The 22,745-nt window shown below is 37.9% G+C and overlaps 1 protein-coding gene across 6 annotated transcripts in view; it reads right to left on the bottom strand.

Annotated features, from left to right (window-relative positions):
- Positions 1-234: 234 nt before the first annotated feature.
- DSE (dermatan sulfate epimerase) overlaps positions 235-22,745 on the bottom strand; it is a 135,275-nt gene continuing 112,764 nt past the window's right edge. For all 6 annotated transcript variants that reach the window (XM_029223724.1, XM_029223723.1, XM_029223728.1 and 3 more), the window contains 4 exons: positions 11,462-11,715; positions 7,617-7,856; positions 5,011-5,218; positions 235-2,921 (listed from right to left, as the gene is read on the bottom strand). In XM_029223724.1, coding sequence (XP_029079557.1) covers positions 1,157-2,921; positions 5,011-5,218; positions 7,617-7,856; positions 11,462-11,715 — 2,467 coding nt within the window. In that variant the 3' untranslated portion in view covers positions 235-1,156. The remainder of the gene's footprint in view (positions 2,922-5,010; positions 5,219-7,616; positions 7,857-11,461; positions 11,716-22,745) is intronic.

Below are 22,745 nucleotides of genomic sequence, written 5' to 3'. Positions count from 1 at the left end.
GCCTCTCACTGCTGTGACCTCTCCCGCCGCGGAGCACAGGCTCCGGACGCTCAGGCTCAGCGGCCATGGCTCACAGGCCCAGCCGCTCCGCGGTATGTGGGATCCTCCCGGACCGGGGCACGAACCCGCGTCCCCTGCATCGGCAGGCGGACTCCCAACCACTGCGCCACCAGGGAAGCCCCAAATAAAGTTTTGAACAAAATTGTTGAATACATAGGAAAAAAGAAGAAAGACACTATAGACAAATCACAGTTATGATGTTTATTTAGCAAAATAAATTGAAGAAAGTTTTCTATTAAAAAAAGTAAGAATCATATCCAAATTTTAGCTTCCCCATCTTCTTTGGTACTGAAATCAATGTTCAGGGTATATTTATTTTGAATTTAGTCATTGGGTCTATAACAGTTTTCCACAGAAGGAAAATAGAAAATTAAGTTACCTGTAATTGTCTCATTTATTGAATAACCAATGGGTGTGTAAAAGCAGTCAATTATGTGTATGCTGAAACCAACATCATCAAGGAAATTCATTCATAGATATATGTTTTCCACTGGAAATATATCCCAAATTTTTCAGTAATCTGCCATCATTTTACTATGTTATCCGAATAGTAACCCAATGTACAGATGCTGTTATTCACTTAACCCATGAATTACTCTCTAAGGAAGGTGATACCACCACACCAGGACTTATTAACATTTATTTTCAACATGACTACACCATTAAAACTTTTTTTCTGTATTTCTTAGAATTGTGTGCTTCAGTCTTTTCATAAAATAGTATCTGAAGATCGCTAATAGCATTAAATTAATATTAATAAAGTCCAATTCTATCTAAGTCTTTTTCTCTTAAGAAGAAATATTACTTAAAACCAGACATTTTGTTCTTTTAAGAGCAGTATTATATGGACTGCTAATTCAGCCAAGCCACTTCCAGAAACACCATGTGACAACCAAGCTACTCATTCCTTTGATAAATTCTCTGCCTTTACCCATACTGATTTCTCCATGTCCCTGCTTTCTTGTGTGAAAGTACCTTCCCCTTAATTTGTTAAAAGAATCTGAGGAAAAAAATCCAGTAACAAACGAGGGCAATGATTTTATTTTTTGCACAGACTTGTGACCACAAAATGATCAAGCAATTTATAGCTTCAGTGCTAACACTGTGATTGGGAACAAGAAGAGTACAACCATAATAAAATACAGCTATCTATTAGAAGGACTGCATAAAGACATCTTTGACCATGTAGGCTCTGGGCCCTCTGGAAATAAGTCAGTTGCATTGCCAACATGACAAAGAAAATAGCGATGTTCAGAATCAGGAACAGCCTGGTATACGAAGCAGACAGTGCTGGGGCTCTGCTGCGAGTCGTCGTCACCATCCGAGCCTGTCCAAACCGGCCTTTCATCAAATCACCATTTTTGTGTTTCTCATATGTTACATCTGCAAAATCTAAAAGGTCTTTCATTTCTTCATCTTCATCTATGGGCAGTTCTTTCTGTGCCAAAATCTGAGCTTTCTGTCGAATCTTTTTTTCATTGACTTCAATCTGTGCAAAAATATCAGGGACGGCATCCACAAATTTATAGCGCTTGCCTCCCCTTCGGTTTTTCTTGGACTTGCTTTGCTGCTGCTGCTGCTGTTGCTGTGATATGGCAAAAATCCTGTCGATGGCCTCCTCAGTCTGTCTCTTATCTGAAAATCTCAGCAGGCGCTCAGCCGTCTTCCTAAAGCTGGCTGTGTTCCGGACTCGGGACAGGATCTGCTTCTCCAGCAGCTGGAACACTGGCTTAAAATGCTGCAGGTTCTGTTCCACAATAGCGGTGTAGTCCTTCACCTCAGGGACAACGGTGCTTTTGATGGCTGAACTCCAGTCAAACAGAATTTTCTGACGGTCGGCAATGACCTGTGCCAAGGCCAACTGTTCTGTAGTCTCACTTGTCCACAGGTAAGTGGCGTAGGCATGCTCACTGGTGGCTATGAACACATCCAGTTGCTGAGAGTCTCCGTGGATGCTGAAGCTCTGAACATCTATGGAGGGCCCTATGAAGAGGTAAGCTGCCCTGGTGATGGGACTTCGGAGGTGTGTGGTGACATTCACATAGTTGGTCCCGTTGTAGGGATAGCCCCGAGGGTATGTCACTGAAGCAAAGGTTCCTTTCTCACTGTAGCCAGTATCATCCATCCAGTACATTTTATAGAGCCCATCTCGCTGCCTGATGAAAGCCCCATGGACCCCATCTACCACTGTCTCCTCAAAAGAAAAATCCACATTGTGGAAGAAGCTTGCTGCTGTCTCCAAGGGGCTGTCCTCTCCCAGGTGTATCTGATCCACGAGGAGGAGAAGCTGTGGATGCAGGAGGATCAGATTCCTCTGAACGTTCTTCAGATGGAGCTGGGGGTTATAAGCGCCCACACCCTCTCCTCGGATGAAAACCACACCATTTTTCTCCATTGCAGCAACAACTCTCCCCTGACAGCTAGCTGCCAGGTCATGCTTGTATTTAGACCATTTTGATGAACAGTCTTCTGTGACCTGACCTTCCCAGGGAGAAAAGCAGCTCTTGGACACAGCTGGGGAAAACATCAAAACATTGTTGAAGAAGGTATACTTTGGCCCATAGAGAGCCTCAGTAATGAAAGGCACACCGTTGGGAGCAAAAGTAAAGGAGTTTTGATCAGGATGTTCATGCCCTGCATTAAAATTTCTCCAGCCTTTGATCCAGTCTTTGTATTTGTTTCTGTGGACAATGTCATATATTGCACGTCCCCCAAGTTTTCCTGACTTGAAGGAAAGGAAAGATCTATTGATTTCTGCAGGCAGCGCACTTCCATAAGTCACAACACCCCAGTCTTCAAAATAATGCAATGCTGGGGTGCCAAAATCTGGAGGGGGGACAGATTTCAAGCTGGCATCATACCTGAAAGAATCAATTTTTAAAAATTAAATGGTTTTCCGATAGAAGTGAAAGGAACACAGCAGAGCCGCGAGGCCACATGGCAACGTGGCTGGAGGAAACAACATAAAAATGCCACCGAGAGCACTGGCAGTGCAGACTGTATTAGGGGCATTTCTGAAAACACCCACGTATAATCAGCATGTGTAGGGGCATGCCCTTGGTGAATGGGAGAGGAGTATGTCTTTACAACTGTGAAGGGTTTGAGCCGGAAATGACAGCTACTGATAATCGCTACGTGGACCCTCTTCACTTAATGATTTCAGAACTGCCACCCAAACGACGGGGGCTCATAGAATTAAGCAGCTCATCCAAACCTCTAGTTGAGGGGCTCCTATTCTAGGAAACCACATGTTAAAATTTGGACTCTAGCAATCCTTGAGTGCTAAGGAAGCACTGTTCTGCAAACAACTGATACTATTGAAAGTTTGGTAGAGTACTTTCTTCCCCCTCTAGAAAAATAAATTTAAATAGAGTCGAATTTCACGTATTAGATAAAATTTATTGCCAATACCACATCTAAGAATATGAATGGATGAAATCCAGGAAATGATCTAACAGTGGAGGATTTATGATCACGCCACCCACTGCCTAGCCCGACTCCAAGGTTTTGTTTTGTTTTAATCTGCAGGTGATGTCATGTTTTTTTTGATATGTTTCTTATTTTAATTTATGGTGTTTATTATCAAAGTAAGATAATTCACATTAAACTTTCACCGTGATTAAGAACACAGGTTTTGATTCAGGAAGGCTCCAAAAATAATAATGAAGATGACTGTTCACTTTTGGTGATCTGAGACAACAGCCTTGACAGACTCATATGATTTGCTGCTCAAGGGAAGAAAGGCTCTAAGATACTTTCTCTCTAAAGTGAATCAGTCACCTATGGTAGAGTTAATCTTACTGATATTTATTTGATTTGGGCTGTTTTGTCTTTTGTTCTGGAGTCTCAGTTACGGACATGAGCAATTGTCTCTCTGCTTCAGTCTAGTGTACAGTGCTGGCTTAATTATGATGATTTAACAAATCCAGAAACAAGTGGAACTGGCCATCCTCCTCTCAGGTTTTGGTCAGTTCTCATATTCCCATAAAGGCACTTTCTGAATCAACTTAGACTTAGCATTAATCTGACTCCTATAATCAGCTTTATAGAACTCTCTTGTTTATTTACGGGTAAGTGAAAACCATTATTAAGTAATTACTTGCAATACCTAAAAGGAGCCAAGAATGGTTGCATGTTAATATATGCAGTTCATCTGTGAAGATAGTTTTTAAAAATGCTGGTTAAATTATGGTAGTTACCACTTTATTAACTTTTTTTTCCCTCTTGTTTAATTTTTTTTTCTTTGTAAATGAAAAGAAGCAATCAAACCACAGAAGCTTACTTTGGAGTTGAATGCAAATTTCAGTAGCTTGAAAAGACATCAGGGATTAATGATTAACCAGTTCCCTGTAATTTTTATTTTAATTTATTGGATGCCAAAAATGTATTTGGCAGTACTTTAAAAAGGAGAGCCTGGCTTCTCCTTCTAGGCTTAAAAGATTAAGGCAAAAAAAATTACATGGTTCTTTTATTATCAAAGTAAAACTGTCAAATACTGTCACCACTTTTAAATAGTTCTGAAAATTTAGCAACAGCTTTGCTAAGATTATAATGCTCCATTTATCAAAACAAAACATTTTACTACTTTTGTTTTTTTTTTTTTTTTGGTGTGATTATCAGAATAACTCAGTCTCAATTTCGTGGTTTTTCTCTTTATATGATTTCAAAATTGATGTAAATCAAAACACGCATATCTAGGAAATAGTGTGAGCCTAGGATTCTAATACATGAAAAGCAAAAACTGCAAACAGTAATTAGATCTTAAATGGAAGGAAATGTCTCTAACAGAATTTCAAAACTGTGATATGAACTGAATTGAAGCTGCGAGTACATAGGTGGCATGGAGAAAGTGTTAAAAAGTAGATTAGTTTTTCTTTTTTAATGTAAAAAAATTAGCACACTATACCCCTGGGTACACTTTCTCTTTAAAGCCAGCACAAGGTAGCATACCAGAGAAATTCTGTGTGAAGTGTACACCAGCGCTGCCCTTTGGAAGGCGTCCCTGGACCTTCCATCACACGGTTCCTTCTGATCTGGTCAGCCAACCAGTTACCACTGCCGTTACGCATGACAAATTTATCCAGGAACACTAATTGGCTTTCTGGACCATAAAACCAGTTGTAATTTGAGTCTGCAATAGCCACAGTTCTTTGAAACCCTGGGGAAAGAAGTTTGACAGAATTAAGATAAGTTTAAAACTGCCTACTTCCATAAAGGCCCAAACAATGATTCTTAATCCTGGTTCCAAATTAGACTCAATTGTGTACCTTGGATAAAAATAAGAAACAAAAAACCACCATGTCCTCACTCTACCCCAGGCCAGTTAATCAGAATCCTTCTAAAAGTCTTCCACAAACCTGTGTGCAAGTTTGTCATGTGGCAACTTGTCTTTGGTAATGGAAACAACGATTAATGCTTAGGTTTGTTGCCTACCTTCCTCATTTTCTAATGTCCATGCTACATGCAAATATAATTGCATGGATACATGGGAGATCTATCCTCCTGTGCATGGTGAGTCCCTGAACCTGGAATCAGCACTGGCTTTCCCACCAACTCATCCCACATCCCAGACCAAGAAATAACATAAGGTGCTTCAACTTGGCATCCAATGCAGCAGAAATTATAAGGTTTCGGGGAGAAACTGAGTTTCTATAGGAAGAAAATGAAACAATTCCAGAGAAGGTCCTGCCTGTATGTACTATTAGAAGTTGAAGAAAAGAGAGAATATGTAAAGATCATACTGGAATAGGTCAGAAAAACAAATGTAGATAAGACCAGATAATGCTCCAGGCATTCCTGAAAAAGAAGAATGGAATAAAATTCTGGGTCAGACAGGAATAATCGTTACTAGAATAGCCATTGTAGAGAAAATAAAAAAGAAATCTTGTTGAGAACAGACTGACTTAACACAGAATCCCTTCTAAAAATGCCTGCATGACCATATTTACATGATTTACAGCTAATGTTTTTGCTTCTAGCAGTTTAGTAAACTCTCGTCCAAGTAAATCTTACTATAAAATGTGATTTTTCTGAATCTTCTACTAACCTGTATCTTAAAAGCAGATGGGATGTTTTATTACTCTGAATCCCCTGCCTATTACAGTGCCTGGCACATAAATGTTCAATAAAGGTTGTTTTACTAATTGACACAAATACATGATTTCTCCTCTTAGAGGTGCTCATATTGTCTTTTCCACCTTAGGCAGAAGCCACATACATAGTTCACAGCAAACGCAAGCCCTGATGTGGCTGACTGTTAGAACTCAGATCAAATTACAAAGCACTGAGACCTCTTAAAGGCCCTTGCTTTAGATGGCCTTTGTTTACCAAGATAAACTAAAGATAAAAGAGGCCTCTCCTGCATGCTTAAGGATAACCAAAACAATAGGGCTCCGCATGTGAGTCTAAACTAAATTTTTCTAAACTAAACATGGTTCTTTTGCTCTGCAGTATTTTTTTGATAACTAATCCAATAATGGAGATTCTATCCAATCTATGTGTATATAACCAGAGCAAAAAGATTTAAAAACTGGATTGTTTGCTGTAGGTCTCGAATCATTCAACTAAAAAATTGCATTTCACTGAGGGAAAACCCACCGTGATGAAAATTTACCTCCTAAACTTTTTCTAACACGATAGTCCTGTTTTGAAATAAGGAGAGTTATAGGCTGTCCTAGAAATGAATAAACTCTTTATATATGTGTGTGTGCGTGTGCATGCGTGTGTGTGTGTGTGAGCCAGTTCTCTTAAAAGGCTAAGCTACATAGCAACAAGAAATTAGAAGTTTCATAGAAATTCATTTTTAACTTTCTTTTTTTTTTTTAATTTTCAGCCGTGTTGCGTGGCACGTGGGTCTTAGTTCCCCAACCAGGGATCGAACCCACGGCCCCTGTAGTGGAAGAGCGGAGTCTTAACCACCGGACCGCCAGGGAAGTCCCAGAAATTCATTTTTTGGTTTTCTTTCTATATCTTATACCATTTATTTGCATAAAATATTTTGAGTATTAACACATTATTGGCCAGGGGATTTCTGCAGAAACTAACACCTGTGCCTGTAATACGTCTCTGGTCAAAAGTGTGTTAAGAGAATACTAAACCCCCAATTTAAATATGTAGATGTAATCTTTCTTTTGAATCATGTTTGTATAGCTTGGAAGAAAAAATTTAAAACTAAAAACGTAAAGTAGGATCAATTAGGGATCACACATAAAGGAAAATTAACATGTAATCATAAGTATTTTTGTTTCGTTTAGATTCATGAAAATGAGTTTGTATATGTACCCAAGTTTGTACACATACAAAAATAAAAGTACTGTGGAGGCTACAAATTATATTTGATCTGTTAAGCTCTAAGCTTTATAATACCTAAATCACATTAACTCTCCAAATATTCCTGGCTATATACAACTCTTGAATTATTCTTTGATTAAAAAAAAAATCCCTTTAACCTCAATATGGCTCAAATCCCACGTTTCTTTTCTTAGTCTAGTCCATCTTCATAATCAGAAAAAATTACAGTACTTTAATGTTTTCCCACTTCTAAGTCCTCACTGTACCTGGCAGGATGGTTCTATACATAAATGCAAAGTGTTGTTTAAGCCATGGGTGGCCAAAGTGGTTGATGTCAAAGTGCCTCTGAACAAGAAACATATACTGGAAGAGTGATCTAGTGGTGTAGCTGCCATATGCAACTCCTTCATAGAGGGAGCCGTCTGTCACCTCTCGGAGCAAGACAAGAGACTTCTCCATGATGGTCAGAACTTGTTTGGTCCATAAGTAAGCTTCTTGAAGATACCCTGAAAGATGAAAACACATGGAAACAATGACTAAGGCTGTAACAAACTAAAAACAAAAATATGGCCAAATAAAACCCTCTGAGTTATCTGACCAGTTTATACTGCAAATTGCATTTTGGAAAACTCTCACTTATCAACATTATAAATAACATCCTGCTAGCCCAGGTCTATGATGAGTCCATGATCTAAGTTAAGCAGTTCTTGAATACAGGTCATTTATTAATTAAAGATAAACCTTTAAATAAGTATCAGTCATTTCATAATCTTTAATAAACTGAAACCACACCACATCTAAGATTACAAATTGTACATACTTTATGTCTGCAAGAAACGATCTGTACATTGAGACTTTCACTCAATTTTTCTAGAAAACACTGAAAATATTTTTGAAGTTTTCCGCTTCACAAAAACTGTCACCATTATTTTACAGAATTTTTAACGAGCTGCAAATACTATAAATGCTACATGAATATTCTCCAACGTGTCCTGTTCTTAGAAGACAATACCTCATCCTTTACGTGGTTTTAGATTCCACAGCATTGGAAGAGGCAGCACAGTGGGGTGGAGAGACCATTGGAGTGGCAATCTAAAGGTGACAAAAATCAACTGGGAGTCCCTAATCTACCAAAAATGAGCCACATGATTTTGTTCAAGCACTTCTTCAACCTGCCACATTTTTCAATTTCCCCAGCTGAAAATTAAAGGTCTAAAATTTTTTCTAAAATCCTTTTGACTCGGAAATGCTATCTTCCTATAATTCTTGTGAGACCAGCGTTTAGGCAACAATAACAAGTCCTCACATTTCGTAACATTTATAATTTACACAGCACCAGACATAATCTTACTTAATCCTTTTAACAACTCAATTATGCATTATTACCCCAAAATTACAGAAAGGTTGACTTGTCCTCTGGCATATGACTAAAAATGAACAGAACTTTGATCTGAACCTAGGTCTTTAGATTTAAGGTTTGTTTTGTTTGCTTGTATTTAAAATACACAACCCCTAAGGATAAAATTAAGCTCACTGCCTCCTAATGAGTGGACTTTTTTGTATCACTCCCATAGACGTGCATGTGATCATCCATGCTGAACCCTCTACCACAGTCTACTAGGTGTGCTGGGTATGGGGGCTTCCAGAGGCCCAGGTACCACCAGGTACCTCCCAGCCTAAATCCAAGGTTCCAGGCTAAGTAAGACCAAGCTCTCATCTCATGGAGGTGCAGCACCATTCTCAGGCTCTGCTGTGCAGAGGTTACTGTTAATTGTACACTGGCTCCTTCTCCCATCCAGCTCCACACCTGACCTGCCAGCCTTCTGCATAGTTTTCAATTTCCATTAGTCATTAGAGTTTAAAATCTCAATCATCCTCATCTTTTTTCTCTCTGTATCCTCCATCTCCAATGAGATACCAATGTGACTGATGTTTAAAATTAGAACTGCTACTCACTGCTCCCCAGATATTACCTGATTTTCCTTATAAAAACCCTATTCATGAGACGAGGCAATGTCTACCTTTGTAAACTTCAAATCTGTCAATACGAGGTACCAATATTGTTGTTACTGATGCTCTGCCCTGTATTTTTTTCCATCATCCATACACCTTGCCTGGAATGTTCATTATTTTCAGTTATCCATATCCTACCCATCCTTCAAAGTTTCATGAACCATCTCAAACTCACCTAAAGAAGCTTGTTCTCCTGAATTCAAACTTAACACACTCGTTGGATATTTAATCATAAATTCATGATCCCCCTTATTTCATTCCGTGGTAATATTATAAGTATGGTGTAGTCATTTAAACATTTCACACATGTCTTCTTTCCAACTGATTTGTAAACTGCATACGTGTGATCCTGTGAGCCCTGTATCCTAAGCCTTAAGACAGGGTTAGAACAGAGGAAAAATCCTAACTCTCTCACTGCTGAAATTTCATCTGAGTCCAGTAGGAGCTACACCCGACTAAGCTACCTCAGTCAGTATCTACAAGGCTGCTCTGAGAACATGGAATTATTGGCACAGAGTGGCTTGAGGTAGCTCCTAAAGTTAGAGCGAGGCTGCCAAGAAAGCCGGGGCTGTAAGTCTGATTATTAACTGAGATGTGCAGGACCAGAGATTTCACTCCTTCTTTTGTCCCATCTTCTTAGAAATGTGTGTGCTGCTTATGGAATGGCTCTGGGAGAGTGCATCCCAGAGCAATCCATTACTTTACTCAGAAAACAAAGGCATGTGAAAACTCCTGCCAGAAGAAAATTCAAATTTTGACCCAATTCGAGCCAGTATTTTAGGTGCCTGCTTAATATCTGGAACAATGTTATCTACTGTGAAGAATGAAGAAAAAAGCTCTATTCCTGTTGGTAAAGAACTAAAATTTATCTAAGGAAATAAAACTGTGCTAGACTAAAACTCAAGGCCCCAAGCTGCAATCCAGCTCACTCCAAGGTTCTTTCCACCAATTCATGATGCTGTCTTTCCACAGGCCTGTGGATTTATAAATGGTTTGATGGTAGGTGTTCACATGGCTTACCTCTTGACTTTTAAAATTTCATTTGTTTTTGTGAGAGTGGGGGGCAAAGGGAGCTAGCATGAAAATTTACCCTCTTAATCAAGCTTTCCTTAAGTTACTAAAATTGAACTTCTATTCTGAGAGAGGTAACAAAATATCGTGGAAAGACAATGAAGTTTGAGTTTGTCTAGAACTGGGTCCCAATCCCAGCTACCTTATATGGTTGATGTGAGAATTAAATAAAATATGGACAAGGATTAGCACATGCCATATGCTCAATTAATTTTAGTTTCTTTTCTTCTAAGACCTAATTAAAAGTGATGGTTCATATGACAAGGGAGAAAGCTAGGCTTGGGTAAAATCTGATGCTGGATAATGTGCAAAATGCTTACTAACTCTTATGGGGAATATAATCAAGAGTTAAACTCTTTTAGATTTGCCAGTTACGAGTATATATTTAATTCTAATAACTTACTGTGATCTTAGGGTTGTTTTTCTTAAACATAATCTTATTTAGTCATTTATAGACTTCCACAGGAGTTGTAATTAAGTCAGAATTACAAGAACAAAGAAAATGCAATATTAGCAATTACATAATACAATAAGGTAAAGCAGCTATACGTTCCACAAAAGTCAATTCCAAATTTGACCTGAATGATGTAGGTTGATTGTTTTAAAGTCTTTAGAGGGACAAAAAAAGTAGCGCTGTAATGATACACACCTGTGTATGAGGACTATTCAGTTCATATAATAAAACACCTGTTCAGCTTTTAAAAACTCTATCCAGGCTGGCTGCCTTCACTGTCAAAAATCTTTGGAAAAGGGAAGATTCACCACTGATCCTGTGCTGTAAGGATATGGCTTGGGACAATCAAACGCCATACTCAAGTAACCTTCAGGCTAATATAACAAGCAGAAATGAGGAAAGAGATGTCTCTCAACTCTTCAAGAGGTGTCCCAGATATCACTTCATCTTATGGGCTTAGTTAGGATCCAAGCATGAATGTATACTTAGACTAGTCATATAAATGCTTTGCTCACAACATGGTAACGACAAGTGATGTCAGCTCAGGCGTCCCCTCGGTGTGTCCGTACGCACCTTGATTCATCAGGACCAGGCTTCCTGTGAGCAAGGCCATGCAGTTGGTGGGCTGATGATTATGCAGGTATTGAAATCCCCATCCCCTCCTGTATGAAGTTTCATACATATACCCCGAGGCATTGGCAATCACTTCAAGAAACCTCTCCTGTTGTGTCTTGCTCAGGTAGTTGTACAAGAAGTCATAGGCAGTGGCAAAACCAACCAGGGAGTGAGCAAGCGGAACTTCATCCCAAGGAGCATCTTTCACCAACCTGTAAAGGAAAAGAAGCCACGCAAATGAGTGCCAGCAGGCTCACAGCCCTCATCACACTTTTAAAGTGTCTATTTCTCAGAACTAAAGGACACAAGTGGAGATACAATCCAAAAGGCTTAATGACACAAAAGATAGATTTCCCTCCACATAAGACACAAGCATAAAGTTTGTCTAATGCGAAAATTACAGAGTAAACACTTTTCTCTCTCCAGCTTCTGGCAACATCAAGATGCTGAGATTTTTTTACTTTTGACCTTTTTTCTGTTTTGGTTTGGGTTTTTTTTTGCGGTACGTGGGCCTCTCACTGTTGTGGCCTCTCCCGTTGCGGAGCACAGGCTCTGGACACGCAGGCTCAGCGGCCATGGCTCACGGGCTCAGCTGCTCCGCGGCATGTGGGATCTTCCCGGACCGGGGCACGAACCCGTGTCCCCTGCATCAGCAGGCGGACTCCCAACCACTGCGCCACCAGGGAAGCCCACTTTTGACTTTTTTCTTTACTCTTCATGAAAGGTAGAAGAATATATTCAAAGAGATCGAAAGCACATAACGTCATGGCAGATCAAAATTCTCTGGAGTACCCATTAACTAGTGCTTGCCCTCCCCTTTCTACCTGCAGTAGGGTTCTCAGTTCTGTTCCATGGCTGCTGTGCTGAAACTGTCCAACATGTATGTATATCCTATCTTATTTCTCACGGGCTGGTCAAGGTGAAGGTACCACGGTGTACAGTTTGGGACCTCTCAATCTAGACAGACCCGCTTGGTCAATGCCATGATGAGGAGAGTGACTAAAACGCTGGTGTAAGGGAGTAAAATGAGCTGATTCTAACTCAGATTTCTGCGTCTCATTTTTTCTCATAGAATGAACTGCACTGCCTTTAAGATTCTTCAAGTACTTTTCAGGGAAGTCTATAAAAGCTGATCTGTGAAGTATTAAACTGTCATTTTCTCGGAAACCAAATTTCTGCTTGACTTGCTACATAATTCTGCAAGTACATTAATAGTGTGTGGCCTGCATGACACAGGAAGCGAAAAAGGATCTTTCACAATCACAGTTCTAGGGAATTATCCAGAAAACCCTCCCTATCTGTTCAGGATGTATTTGAGTAATCTCTAGAAGAGGGAAACAAATGAAGGGTGTGCTGTACTTGCGGGAGGTGGAAGAAAGCTCTCAATTAGGGATTAAACTAAAGCTTTACATTTCTATGCCAGAGCCTCTTTTTGGCTAACTGGTGAAGCCTCAGCCTCTTTCTCAATGTTTTAAAATTCATAAAATATAATACATAGAGGTACCAGGAAAGGTATTACTTTGAAATATAACTATCAGTACAGATCTTTTTAAAAATTGTGATATATGTAATTCTTTATTAAGGCATTAAAATACAAGATTTAATGGCAGGGATAGTAACTATGATAATGTATAAGTAGTGATGAGCATAAATAACATTTTGAGATGTACACAGTAACTGAATGTGACATGAAAATATCTGTGACAAAGTTACAGGTTCTCCTGATATTACTATAGTTGGTTATCCAGATTTATGATTTAGAAGAGATGCTAAAATTTCAGTTAGAGTTAGTGAAAATTAAGATGCAGTATTTCTCCCATACAAACCTTACAGACCCTAGGTTAAGAATACTTAACATGTGCTGAGAGACTACCTCTTCTAGACTGTGCTCCTCTTTCAGGAGTTTATATTAAAGACCTGATCTTAGTAAGGCCTTCTCTGCTCACTCTGTCAGAACTTCAGCATTACTCCCCAACTCACAGTATTTCATTTGCCTTCCTCACTTGTTTGTCCTCTTAGCGTTTAAGTATGTACATGTATATGCATATGCATAGTATCCCCTACTAGAATTGAAGTTCTACAAGGGCAGGGTTATCTTTTCTTCTCTGTTGTATTCACTATTGGATCCCCAATCCTACAACAGTGTCTGGCACACAGGAGACTTTCAATAAATATTTTGGGGAAGAAAGAAAAAAATGAAGGAACAAGCCTATAAAACTAGGCTACACTGTTGACAATGAATATGTGATGATTACGAAATCAGGAATTTGGAAGAATCCCTTGGTATTTAACAATAACTTCAGTGCTTGGTTAGCTGTGCTAGTGATACAGCCTGGTGCTAAAATGACTAAAGCTGATGAGCTTCTTAACCAGTTGGCCACGGACAAAGCTGCCTTGCCAGTCAGCTGGCCAGTGTGTGTACTGGTTGTAAACAGACTATGAAGAGTGTAAATTAATTCCCTACTTCTAGGAAAAAAAACAACTCAGACTGCAAGCTCACTGCCAGAGAGTTAGAAACACAATCTTCACTGACTTATAGTGATTGGGGAAGCAGGCAGAGACTCCAAGGCATTTTTTCCCCAGCCCTGTGTCTTTGCACCATGTCACCTATAAATGACAGCACATACACGTAGCCATGATTAAAGCTGGCATCAATGAGCTGCTACCATCTGCTGAGCCCTGACACGTCTGATACACCAGTGAACTTATTTTTTATAGATAAAAGAACATTTAATATAATTGTTCTTCAGGAAATATTACTATGCAATTTGTGAGAAAATTTCCAAGTTCCCACGTATAGTTGCTTACTCCAAGCAGTTTCCAATTCAACAAAATCCTAGCACACTGATTTAAAAAAACAAAAGAGTTCCTGGTACCACCAGGTGCATCACTATATCATTATGAAATCTGATCTGTAATAGCTACACTTCTAAGAGGTTACCTAGATTCTTTACCAATACATTTTTACCCAGCTTCATCTTCAGATACAGAGAGTAATTATGGATGAGACTATATTTTACTGTCATGGAAACCAAAGGAAATTTGCTTCTAGCTCATGAATAGCAGCAAAGGAACTATCGTATTCAATGTGATCCTAACGAGCAGTTACTAAAACTACTAAAGAAGCATGTTAAGAATCACAAAAAAAAGATACAGGTATTAATTTATGAATTTTATTGCAGCTTAAAATATTTATTTGTACATATTTACCAATCTTTTGAAGGGGAGCTAAAAGCCTTGTCTTTGAATGTGGGTCTACGGATCAGTGTCATTGTTTTTCCCTGCAAAGAACACATATAACACATCATCACAATTTCCAGCCTTGGTTTCTTTAATATAGGAAGAAATTAAAGATACTTGTGAAGGAATATAGAATCCTTCCAGACTTTTATGAGTTTTCCCCTAAACTTTTACTAATCTCATCCACATTAAATTATGACAGCAATTTTTTATAGTAAGTCATTCCAAAGCATTTAAGTTGGTTTTGGAAATATTAATTCTTTTTTATAAACTCACACTTATTCTATTTGTATAATATTATTAAAATTGTGTAATTACAGGTATTAGTGAAAGTGGCATAAACTGGTTTGAGAACAAATACGACTGACATTTGCTAAGCACATAATTCTATGGGTGGCAACAGAAATTAATGGACACAGCCTTGACATTCAGCAGTCTCTGAGAGCTGCTGCCAGTTATACAAGGAATGGAGGTTAATTTCATTGGCAAGTCAGTTAAGAGGTGGTTAGTTAAGAAAATTAAGTAAGTTAAGAGGAGGTTAGTTAGGAAAATTTTTACTGTATTCCTTTTTATAAGCTATACTTTCCCCTGTTTAGAGAACTATTCTTAAATTAAGGTCCATGGACCCCTGGGGTCTCTGAGACTCTTTCAGGGGATCCATGACTAAAAATTATTCTCATAATAATATAAAGATGTTATATGTTGATATTTGCACTAATGGTGCAAAAGTACTAGTGGGTTAAAAATGTTGGCATCTTAGCAAGCCAGGCAGGGGCACTGAACTGCTCTAGTAATCCCTGTATGATTCTGCATACTGCCGTGCGCTCTAAGTTTAAAAAAAAAAAAGCCAGTTTCACTTAAGAATATCCTTGATAAAGAGGTAGAAGTTATTAATTTTATAAAATCTCAACCTTTTTAGTTCATATCTTTCTAATAGCCCATGTGATGAAATGGGAAGTATGTAAAAAGCACTGTCCGTAGCAAAGTAAATAACTATCACGAGGAGAAGAAATTGTGCATTTAGTTGAGAGCTGAACTAGCTCCTTGCTTTTTCACGAAACATCGTTTTTACGTCAGAGAATGACCAACTGACAAATTACAGTTTTTTAGACTTGGGTATTTAAGTGGAAGTCTTTTTGAAACAAGGAAGCCTGCCAGTTCAAGAAAAACTGAAAGGTTTTGTTGACAATGACAAAATTTGAGCTTTCAAGCAAAAAAAAAAAAAGAATTTTGGAAAAATTGTATTGATAACAAGTGTGATTTATTTTTATTTTATATAACTAAATGCATCAACATTTGGAAGATGGGAATAACTCAGTGAATAAACATTCAAATAAAAAAGGCATATTACAAAACCATACAAAGATAAAAGATTCATTATAAGTGCAAAGCATACTAATGGATTTTTTACCAATTAAAATATATGAGGAATTTTATTAACTAACATGGTTTCAGATTCCACATTGAAACTAACTATAATCCAGATTCCACATAGAACTAACTTTTACAAAACTACCACTTGTCAAGTTCTAGTACAGTAGCAAAGAAAACTGTCAAAATTATCTGAAAAGACTATTCAAATACTCCTCCCTTTTCAGTCAGATATCTGTGTGAAGCTGGATTTTCTTCATATTTCTTCATATTTTCAACTTAAACACTACATTGCAACAAACTGAATACAGAAGAAGATATGCAAGATTTGCAAAAGTATAAAACAATGATCTCCTTCACACTATTTTGTCTCCAAAAATCTCGTTATTTTTTGCCTAAAAATATGTTATCTATGTTAATATGAAATGGATTTATCTTTCAAGAGAATGAATAAATATTTTTAAAAAATTTTTAGCTTTAATTTCTAGTATGGTAAATTTCAATAGGTATAGCCCACATAAACAAAGCTCTTTGATGTCTGATGTCCTCATTAATTTTTAAGAGTGTAAAAGAGTTCTGAGTCCAAAACATTTAAAATCTGCTGCCTAGAATATTTCCAAAGGTGAATTTAAGTGAATTTATGTGAAACAGAATGATGCGAACATAGAAAGGAACTATTAATTGCCTGGGTTGGGGTGCATGGTATTGGTGGGGAAAGGCATAGGGTTTATCATGATGTGCTATTTCCATAAATCAAGTTGTGACTGTGAAAGGAAGAGACATAAAAACCTTTCCAAAATTTAGTAGCTTCACTAATCAGAATTTTTATAACAATTTCCTGTGGTTAGACTGCTTCCATTATCATAAATACTTTTGAACTACTATGTACAGAGTACAAAAGTAGGCAATCTAAGGAGTCTATTACTTAAAAATTGACAGCTTACTTGATGCAATGACTAATATAAAAAGTCTAATAACAATGTTGGCATCCATTTTTATTTGCATAGATTTGTTTTAAAATGATCAGTTATATTCATATTTTTTCCATATAGTCTTAGTAGATATTTTGTAGAAAATTATTATCTGTGAAAAGATTAATACTTAGGTATCTAAGATTAATCTTAGGTATTATGAGGTTCACAGAATAGTCTAGGTATCATATTGTTTAAATTTTTATACTATTTCATTTATACAAATACTGTTAAAATAAATACTTGGAATAACAGAAGTTCTGTATTTAAAATCTAAGAGGTGTCAAGAGGTCACTGATATTTAAATATTTAAATGAATCAACGATATACAAAAAAAAAAATACTGGAAACAATGGGACAACTCGTAACTCCCTTTACAATGTTATTATGGTTATTAGTCCTGTTTTTGAGCACTTTTTATAGCTTGACAATTTTATACCAGGATTTTCATATGTAATGGTATTTTGAAGGTCATGATTTGATCCATGGTATAAGCAAGTCTATGTGTTTTCAAAAGTATGTTTAAATGAGGCTCCACTGTTTGTTAAATGTTTCCAAAAAGTAGAGCTCAAAACAATCCTTCTTTTTCTCATTTTGAGATAACATACAGTTTTATAACCCTATAAAATATTTACATAGTAAATTCATAAAGTAGAAGATTCATATTTCAAAATCTGGTTTATTTTAGACACTAGATGTTCATGTATAAATACAAATTTAAGAGAAAATGAAATAAGCCTTAAAGGAATTAAGAATTTAAATGTACAGTGCAGCGATGAGCTCTTTAGAAATTCCCAGATGTAACTTTACAGGGCAGAGCAGCACCAACTTCACATTTGCCAGCTTCGCTGCAGCTGTGTCTACTGCACGTAAGCTACACCTCTGCCTATAGCATGTACTGGCTCACATCACCAAAATATGCCAATATAAGGTCAGTTCTATTCTTTTTTTTTTTTTTGCAGTACACGGGCCTCTCACTGTTGTGGCCTCTCCCGTTGCGGAGCACAGGCTCCAGACGCACAGGCTCAGCGGCCATGGCTCACGGGCCCAGCTGCTCCGCGGCATGTGGGATCTTCCGGGAGCGGGGCACGAACCCATGTCCCCTGCATCGGCAGGCGGACTCAACCACTGCGCCACCAGGGAAGCCCAGGTCAGTTCTATTCTTAAAATGTAAATCAATCTATTCATTCTAAAAGAGTCCTGAAGACAGTAACCTGACAGAAAGTCATTCAGTTTTTCTGTGCTTGGAAACAACCTCCAGTAAGTTAGGAGAGTCATGTGTTACCACTGCTTTTAAAAATATGACTCATGGCAATTGTGATTCGTCTTTTTTCCCCTCTGTAAGTTAAACATAAAAACTAGCCATAAATGTTAAATGTCAGTAATATGTGAAATTTTGTAAGTAATTCCTGTAACATTTAGCCAAAGGAAGTGGATTTCTAACCCGTGTGGCCTTGCCTGTGAAGCACAGTGGGACCCTGACAGTGACTTGCCAAGAAGAGCAGAGTAAGCCCGGAATATAGATAAACTTGATCTAGGGGCCTCTGAGTGGGTAGCAAGCTATCCAAGGGGCATGTTAAACTCAACTCTGGCCTGGTTTGTAGTCCATATTCTAAATGTTTGATCAGGTGGCTAAGGGGTGGCATTTGCATCATGAAGCAAAATTAACTATTTATAGTTGGGAGGAAAGAGAGAAGTTATATTTCATATTAGTTAAGCACATAGTGTGTGCCAAGCCCTTTACATACTTTATTTCATTTAATCTTCAAAATTCACATTAGATGTTACAGCCCCATTTCATAGATTGTAAAAGCGGTATTTGGATAGGAAAATTACTCGTTGAAGATCACGTAGCTAAGTTAAAGAATGGAATCCAGGACTACCTGAATCTAGAATTTTTACTTCTTCCTGGTGAGGGAAAGCACTGTGCTTATAAGGAAAGTCACCAACTTTGCCATAAGAACCCAGCCAGAAGAAAGGGCTAGTCAGCAAACCTACCAAGAGCTAGGCAGAAGGGCACTTATGCTGAAATACAACAGAGGGTTCCAAAGCCCTGCCATGTTCATGATACCAAGAGAGAAACAAGGCATGAGGTGTGGGAAAAGGGGCAGACATGAGGAGAGATATCATGATACTGTGCTCACAAGGTTGCTCAGGGCCCACCCTAGGAACATGTGATTCCAACCATGTAGCATTCCTGAAACAGTTCTTCCTTCTCCCCACAGACCTCTGGTGAGCGTGAAGCTCCTAATGTGCTGCTCCAGGTCCAGCTGGTCCAGGGGCTGGTGGGCCTGAACCTGCATGCTGAGGACGTTCAGCTCCTAAAGCTAGCCAGGGCTACAGACACAGAAATAGACAACGAGCTTTCCTTTTTGAACATCTACTTTGCTCCCTACTAGAGAACAACTGCTAAAAGGATAACAGAATGATAGAATGGGAATTGACTGTATATTAAGACATCTTCAGGGAAAATGACTTATCGGCCATGAACTATAAAAGATCATTTTCTTCCACAATCTTCATTTCCATATTCATGAAATCACTGGATTCAATATATAGAGTACTACCACTTAATTTCATTTTAAAGCTATAAATTCAATATTCCAAATATTAAATTCTAAAATACAAAAATTTAGGTCAGTTTCGCCCTACTCAAGAATACTGAGGAGTCAATTATGCAAAAGCAGAAACTAAAAAGAATATTCTTTTTTACTTAAACAAGTATTCTAGATGGCTTATAGAGAAAATGAATTAGTCTGAGTGTCAAAATATACACCAAGCTAATGTAGTAGCGTTGTTAAATGGGAAATGGCACTGCCATGTCATTATTCCAGTGTTTAATTCACTGACACAAAGTCCTTTTATCCAAATATCCAAGTATGCCATCCAAGTACGCTGTTTCATTCTATTTAAATGGAATCAAACAGCATTCAAAATTGTAATCCCTTTTTGCTGGCCAAGTGTGTTTTGGGCTAGTGTCCAGCCTGAAAAGGTAAGAGGGAGAAGTATAATAATTAAGATGATTCAAATTTGATAAGAAGACCTCTGTTTTGTAAGAAAGGCAGAGCTCAAAGTACTAGAGTTTAAAACAGGCTCACCTATCATAATAAATTACGAAAGAATCTGTTATAGTGGAGAAATTCTGAAACTTGAAAAGGTGGTAGGAGAGAATAACCCAGATTTCCTGCATTGTTCAGAAAAGCTTAATCAAATGATTTTTGGCCTTTTAAAAAAGTAGCTTGGTATTTTATAGGTTTAACATGCTTTATATTTATGTATGTAAAATGTTTCTAAAAGTTCAGTTGAGGACTTCCCTGGTGGTCCAGTGGTTAAGACTCCATGCTTCCAATGCAAGGAAGGGGGCACGGGTTCGATTCCTGGTTGGGAAAGTTCCACATGCCACATGGTACAGCCAAATAAATAAATAAATAAAAGTTCAGTTGAACAATTCATAGATGTCATCACTTCAGTCAATGACTATGCAAGTATCCAGTGATCATGTGAGAAACAATGCCTAGAAGTAGTTGATCTGATTTTAAGAAAAAAGTAAACATGCAAGAAGAGGCAGGGAAGTCAATGAAAAGAAGAACAATGATGGAGGGTGGCTAGCTCTGCCAGAGAAGAAAACACACTATAAACCTTCGCTAATCAGAATACAGTGGTACTGACAAATGAATAGATAGACATACCAATGGAATGAAACAAAATTCAGAAACAGGTGCAAAACATATGGAAACTTGGTATGTGATAAAGGTGGCATCAAAAATCAATAGGGAAAAGAAGTACCCTCCAACAAGTTATACTGGAACAACTAGATAGTCATTTGAAAAAAGGAGAAAATTGGATCCAAACCTCACAGAATACAAGAAAATAAACTCTAAATTAATTAGGCATCTAAATATAAAGTATGAGATAGAAAATCTTAAAAGAAAGCATGGATGAATTCCTTTGTGACCTGGAGAAGGAAAAGCCTTTCCAACTATGATTCAAAAACAAGAAGCAATAGAAGGAAAGACTGATCATTTTGGCCATATAAAGCTTAAAAGAAAAAATAAGACAAAACCTTTTGCACAGGGGGAAAAGAAAGACCACAAGTAAACATGAATAAACTGGGGGAAAATATTTGTATCATATACTCTGAATACAGTTGGACTTATCCTAACATACCAAAGGCTCATAAAATTTAAGAAAAAGATCAAAATCTTATTGGAAAAATGAGCAAGTGACAAACAAGACAGTTAACAACAAAAAAAGGGCAAACATCCCTCATTCAAAATTCTCATCTCCACTTATTATGAAAGAAATTTAAATCAAATTACAACTGATCTAACATTCGAATCAGTAAAAATCTCACATAGGACAAATACTCTAGTCAAAGCTGTGGAGAAATAGGCACACTCTTAAAATGCTGTTAGGGGTGCAGAGTGGTACAAATCCTATGGGGTAGAGCTTGGTAACATTTAACAAATTTTATAAACATTTTATATTTTGATCCAGTAATACCACTTATAGTAATCTACCCCAAAGACATATGTCCACAAATAAAAAACCATATATGCATAAGGTTATTTATCATGGCATTATTTGTAATATGACTCTGACATGGTACATTATGAACCATGTAAATATTTCAGATATTTAAAATTAAGTCAGAAATAAATATTGAGATGAAATTATGTTTCAGATCTGATTCAATATAAAATGAACAAATAGGAGAATACGTTCCAAACAAAAGAAAAAGATAAATCTCTAGTAATCAACCTTAACAAAATGGAGATGAGTGATTTATCGGATAGAGAGTTCAAAATAACAGTCATAAATGCTCACCAAAGTCAGGAGAGCAATGCATGAACAAGGGGAGCACTTCAACAAAGAGACAGAAAATATTAAAAAGTACTGAGCACTGCATTGTACTGAGCACTGAAAAATTCAATAACTGAACTAAATTCAATAGAAGGATTCAACAGCAGACTAGATCAAGTGGAAGAAAGGATCAGTGAACTTAAAGAGAGAGCAGTGGAATTCATCCAATCAGAAGAGCAAAAACGAAAAAGAATAAAAAAGAGTGAAGATAGCTTAAGGGACTTATGGGACACCATAAGAAGACTAATATACACATTATAGGGGTACCAGAAGAAGAAGAGAGAGGAAGGGAGAGAAGCTTATGCAAAGATATAATGACTGAAAACTTTCCTAACCTGAGGAGAAAGAAACAGGCCCCCAGATACAGGTACCCCAGAGTATCAAAAAAGATGCCTCTACAAAGACCCACAGTAAGACACATTATTAAATTTTCAAAAATTAAAGAGAATCTTAAAAATAGAAAGAAAGGGACTTCCCTGGTGGCACAGTGGTTAAGAATCTGCCTGCCAATGCAGGGGACACAGGTTCGAGCCCTGCTCTGGGAAGATCCCACATGCCGCGGAGCAACGAAGGCCGTGCACCACAACTACTGAGCCTGCACTCTAGAGCCCACGAGCTGCAACTACTGAGCCTGCGTGTCACAACTACTGAAGCCCGCACACCTAGAGCCTGTGCTCCGCAACTACTGAAGCCTGCATGCCTAGACCCCGTGCTCCGCAACAAGAGAAGCCACTGCAACGAGAAGCCCACGCACCGCAACGAAGAGTAGCCCCCACTCACTGCAACTAGAGAAAGCC

This window comes from Monodon monoceros, unplaced genomic scaffold (assembly GCF_005190385.1).
Source record: "Monodon monoceros isolate NGI ecotype Baffin Bay Population unplaced genomic scaffold, NGI_Narwhal_1 Super_Scaffold_15, whole genome shotgun sequence".
Taxonomy (NCBI): Eukaryota; Metazoa; Chordata; class Mammalia; order Artiodactyla; family Monodontidae; genus Monodon; species Monodon monoceros.
This window is presented reverse-complemented; position numbering and strand designations above follow the sequence as displayed.